The 5637-nt window shown below is 60.2% G+C and overlaps 1 protein-coding gene across 1 annotated transcript in view; it reads left to right on the top strand.

Annotated features, from left to right (window-relative positions):
• LOC104287042 (unconventional myosin-Ig-like) overlaps nt 1-1427 on the top strand; it is a 19576-nt gene extending 18149 nt beyond the window's left edge. Inside the window, 4 exon segments of the mRNA XM_009885692.1 lie at nt 144-248; nt 343-456; nt 1034-1188; nt 1271-1427. Of these exon segments, the coding sequence (XP_009883994.1) occupies nt 144-248; nt 343-456; nt 1034-1188; nt 1271-1427 (531 nt within the window).
• Nucleotides 1428-5637: the final 4210 nt, after the last annotated feature.

The following is a 5637-nucleotide window of genomic DNA, read 5'->3' as shown; positions in this document are numbered from 1 at the left end:
TGGGCCTGCCAGCGCAGCTGGGCGCGGGATTACCTCTCCTCGGTAAGGGCTGGCGACGGGTTTGGGGGTGTCCCATGGTGGACTCCAGGGTGTCCCCTACGCCCCGGGGTGCCACCCCAACCCCACGCCATGGCTCCCCACAGCCCACCGAGAACCCGGGGCTGGCGCTGCCCTTCGCCCGCCGCCTCCAGACCCTCAAGGACAAGGTGCATTTCGGCTCCGTCCTCTTCTCCTGCCACGTGCGCAAGGTGAGGGGGGAGGTCCTGCCCGGCCACCACGTCTGTGTCACCCTCCCCCCTGCCTTGTCCCGACGTGGCCCCTCACCTGTCCCTGTCTCTGCAGATCAACCACTTCGGTAAGAGCCGGGACCGGGCCATCCTCGTGACGGACCAGCACGTCTACAAGATGGACCCCCGGCAGCAGTACCGGGTGATGCGGGCACTGCCCCTCAGCACCGTGAGTGTCCCCAGCCCCACCGGTGTCCCCAGGGTATGGGAGGGTCAAGGCCACCCCCTACACCCTGTCCTGGGTCAGGGGGACCCAGGTGTCCTGGCTTCTCCACTCCCACCCTGAGGTTGGAGACCCTTCTGTAGTCCCCATGGCCGTGCACCGGGGCCATCCCTGTTGGCATGGTGACATCCCCTGGAACAGAGGTGTGATGCTGTCCCCAGCCACGTTGTCCCCAACCACACTGGCCATGTCGTGCTGTCCCACTGTGCTGTGCCCATCGTGCTACCCCCAATTCCATGCTGTGCTGTCCCCATCATGATGGCCATGCTGTTCTGTCCCTGCCATGCTGTCCCCACCACACTGTCCTCACCAGACTGGCTGTGCCATGCTGTCCCCACCATGCTATCCCCACCACGCTGGCCATGCCGTGCTGTCCCAACCATGTCCCCACCATGCTGGCTGTGCCATGTTGTCCCCACCACATTGGCCGTGGCGCCTTGGCCATGCCACGCTGACCATGCCGTGGCCCCGAGCCCCCCAGCGCAGCCATGGCCGCAGCGATGACACCCAGATGTCCCCACAGGTGACAGGGCTAAGCGTGACGAGTTGCCAGGCACAGCTGGTGGTCTTCCACACCCAGAGCCAGGAGGACCTGGCCGTGTGCCTGCACAAGATGCAGCCGGTGGGGGACAACCGAGTCGGCGAGTTGGTGGGCGTCCTCCTGGAGCACTGCCGAGCGTGAGTTGGGGCGGGGACTGAAGGTTGGGGGGTGTCCCAGTATGCCACGAACCGCCCGCCCGGTGACAGCGGGATGTTGTAGGACCAAACGGGAGCTGCAGGTCCGCGTCTCCGACTGCATCCAGTTGAGCCTACACGGGCGCCGGCGGCTGCTGACGGTGGAGACGCGGTCAGACACGACCTCCCCGGATTTTGGCAAGAGCCGCGACGGCTTTGTGCTTTACTGGCCCAGGAGATGAGGAGTGGAGGGGGGACCACTGCTCCACCACCACCCTGGCCGCATCCTGCCTGCCCCGCTGGCCCCTGCTCAGGACCCCGCGTCCCACTGTGGCCCCCGTGACCCCCAGCTACACATCCCCCGCCCCGTGTCCCCTTCCCGGATGATGCCGAAGTCTGTTTGCACCAGGAATAAAGAGATGGATGGGATTCCCCACAGCCCCCCCCCCACCCAAGCATGGACGGGACCCTCAGGTCCCCCAGCAACCCCACCACGGGACTGGGGTCCCCCCAAAAATGGTCCCACAGCTTAGGTCCCTGCTAGCCCAGGGCGGGAAGGCGGGGCAGATCAGATGCAGTGGGGCTGGGATGGGGTGGGAGCATGGATGGTGGTGGGGTGGGAACGGGGTGGTGGAAGTGGGATGGATGGATGGAGGTGGGATGGGATCTATGGGATGGGATAGGGTGGGATCTGTTGGGTGGGATGGGGTGAGCTGGATAGGATGGGTTAGGTCGAGATCTATTGGATGGGGTGGGATGGGATCTGTGGGATGGGATCTGTGGGATGGGGTGAGACGAACAGATAGGGTGGGATGGGATGAATGGGTGGGATGGGATCAGGTAAGATGGGATGAATGGATGGGGTGGGATCTCTGGGATGGGGTAGGCTGGGTTGAGGTGGTTGAACCGGATGGGATCTATGGGCTGGGATGTATGGGATGGGGTGAGATGGATGGAAGGCGTAGGGCAGGATCAGTTGGGATGTGATGAACGGATAGGATGAAATCTCTGGGGTGGGATAAGCTGGGATCTGTGAGATGGGATGGGATCTATGGGATAGGGTGGGATGTGGTGAAATGGGACCTATGGGCTGGAATCAGATAGGATGGGATGAATGGATGGGGTGGAATCTCTGGGATAGATTGGGCTGGGATCTATTGGATGGGGTGGGGTGGTCTGAGTGGGATGGGGTGAGATGGTTGGATGGGATGGGATCAGTTGGAATGGTGTGAATGGATGGGATCTATGGGATGGGGTGGGACAGGGTGAGATGGATGGGGTGGGATGGGATGAACAGATGGGGTGGGATAGTATCGATGGGGTGGGATAGTATCAATGGGATAGAATGGAATCAGTTGGGATGGAGTGTATGGATAGGATGGAACCTTAGATGGGGTGGGCTGGGATCTGTGGGGTAGGGTAGGATGTGGTGAGATGGATAGGTGGGATGGGATGAATGGATGGGATGGGATTTATGGGCTGGGCTGGGATCTATGGGATGGCATGGGATGGGGTGAGATGGACGGATGGGATGGGATTGATGGGATGGGACCAGCTGGGATGGTATGAATGGATGGGATGGCATCTATGGGATGGGGTGGGATGTGGTGAGATGGATGGATGGGTGGGATCTATGGGGTGGGCTGGGGTGAGATGGATGGATGGGATGGGGTAGATGGGATCGATGGGATGGGGCAGGAAAGGCACAGGATGGGGTGGGGTGAGGGGGATGGGCAGGGCAAGGCCATCCCCCACTGTGCCAGGGGGAAGCTGAGACCCCTTGTCCACGTTGTCCCCACGGTGCCACCCCACAACTCGGGGGCCTGGGGCCCTTGGGACCCATGTGCTTGGGCCATGGCTTTTGGGGTCCCCTTGTCTCAATGTCCCTGACACCCAGTGTTCCTGTGCCCTAGTCTCACTTTGTCCCAGATCCCAATGTCCCTGTGTCCCTCGTCCCTGTATCCCTTTGTCTTCAGGTCCCAATGTCTGTGTCTCCTGGTGTCCCAATGTCCCTGTGTCCTGGGTCTCAATGTCCCCTATCACCGGGTATCCTGATGCCCCCGTGTCCTGATGTCCCTGGCTGCTCCTGGGGTCCCTGTAACCCAGGTCTCGATGTCCCCTGACACAGGTGTCCCTACGTCCCTGTGTCCTGATGTCCCTGTGCTCCAGGCCTTGGTGTCCCCAACACCTAGTGTCCTGACATCCCTGTGTCCTTGACATCTGGTGTCCCCATGTCTCTTGGTCCCCGGGTCCCCATGTTCTTGACACCCAGTGTCCCGACGTCCCAGTGTCTTGGGTTCTGACATCCCTGACACCCTGTGTCCTGATGTTCCCAGTACCCGGTGTCCCACGTCCCAGGTCCCGCAGGTCCCAATGTCCCTGACACCCAGTGTTCCTGTGTCCTGGTGTCACATCGTCCTGGGTCCCAATGTCCCCACGTCCTGGGTCCCAGTGTCAAAGTCCCAATGTCCCAGTATCCTTATGTCCCCAGGTCCCAATGTCTCCATGTTCTGGGGTCCCTGTGTCCCAGGTCTTGATGTCCCCTGACACTAGGTGTCCCCATATCCCTGTGTCCTGGGTCCTGATGTCCCTGTCACCCAGTGTCCCAAGGTCCCTGTGCTCTGGGTCTCACTGTCCCCAATAGCTGCTGGCCCACAGTCCCCATACCCCAGGTCCCCATGTCCCTGACAGCCAATATCCCGATGTCCCCGTGTCCTGATGCCCCCATGTCCCAGGTCCAGATTATCCCTGCTACAGTGTCTCCTGACATCCCTGGTTCCCAATGTCTTCATGTCCCTGTGTCTGAGATCCCCTGTGTCCCTGACACACAGTGTTCCAATGTCACCGTGTCCCAAGGTCCCTGTGTCCTGATGTTCCCATGTCCTGGGTCCCGGTGTCCCTGACACCCAATGGCCCTGTGGCCCTGATGTCCCCATGGCCCCAATGTCCCCAGGCTCCAATATCCCTGACACACAGTGTCCCTATGGCCCTGATGTCCCCAGGCCCCAATATCCCTGACACCAGTGTCCCGACATCCTTGTGTCCCAATCCCAATGTCCTCATGTCCCCGTGTTCCAGCTCCCTGTGTCCCTGACACCCAGTGTCCCAATGTCACCGTGTCTCCCAAGGTCACCGTGTCCTGGTCCCAATATCTCTGACACCCAATGTACCCATGGCCCTGGTGTCCCCGTGTCATGGTGCCCTCATGTCCTGGATCCTGATATCCCTGACAACCAGTGTCCCAATGTCCCCGTGTCCCAGATCCTTGTGTCCCTGACATTCAGTGTGCCAATGTTACCATGTCCCAAGGTCTCTGTGTCCCGATGTCCCTGATACCGAATGTCCCTATGGCCCCAATGACCTTATGGCCCCAGTGTCCCTGAGTCCTGGTGTCCCCATGTCCCAGATCCCGATATCCCTGACACCCTGTGTCCTGACCTCCCCATGTCCCAGATCCCAATGTCCTCATGTCCCTGTGTCCCACATCCTTTCTCCCTGACACCCAGTGTCACCAAGTTCCAATGTCCCTGACATTCAGTGTCCCAATGTCCCCATGTCCTGGTGTTCCCATGTCCTGGATCCCAATATCTCTGACACCCTGTGTCCCCATGTCCCTGTGTCCCTGACACTCAGTGTCCCAATGTCCCCATGTCCTGGTGTCCCCATGTCCCGGATCCCAATATCCCTGACACCCTGTGTCCCCATGTCCCTGTGTGCCTGACACTCAGTGTCCCTATGTCACCATGTCCCAAGATGCCCGGGTCCTGATGTCCCCATGTCATGGGTCCTGGTGTCCTGATGACCCTGATGTCCTTATGGCCCTAAGTGTCCCCAAGTCCTGATGCCCCTGACACCCAGTGTCCCAACGTCCCTGTGTCCTGATGTCCCCGCCTTCCAGGTCCTAATGTCCCTATGTCCCAATGGCCTCAGTGTCCTATGTCCCTGTGTCCCTGACCCCCAGTGTCCCCGGGGAGCGATGAATTGGGTGGATGGATGAGAAAACAGTGATTTTTCATGGGTGGCAGAAGGTGGCTGCCACCCTGCTGGGATTTGGGAAGCATTTGGGAAGCTGCTAATGAGCCGAAGAGCTCATCCTGTGCCAGAACTCATCAAACACTTAAATTAATGGGTTATTATAAGAAAAAAAAGCCCCATTATTGTTCTGCGGCCCACCCCGGGCCTGCACCAGGGCCAGGCCTTACCAGGGGTGGCCTCATCCTGTGCCAGAACTCATCAAACACTTAAATTAATGGGTTATTATAAGAAAAAAAAGCCCCATTATTGTTCTGCGGCCCACCCCGGGCCTGCACCAGGGCCAGGCCTTACCAGGGTCTGCCCGTCCGTCCCCCCCCCGCCCCGGGGGCGGAGCGTCGCCATGGATACAGCCATCTCCCCCTATCAGCGCGCGAGGCGTTGCCATGGGAACAACCCTCGCCACGCCTCAGGAGGCGG

Source organism: Charadrius vociferus, unplaced genomic scaffold (assembly GCF_000708025.1).
Source record: "Charadrius vociferus isolate BGI_N301 unplaced genomic scaffold, ASM70802v2 scaffold825, whole genome shotgun sequence".
In the NCBI taxonomy this organism is placed as follows: Eukaryota; Metazoa; Chordata; class Aves; order Charadriiformes; family Charadriidae; genus Charadrius; species Charadrius vociferus.
This window is presented reverse-complemented; position numbering and strand designations above follow the sequence as displayed.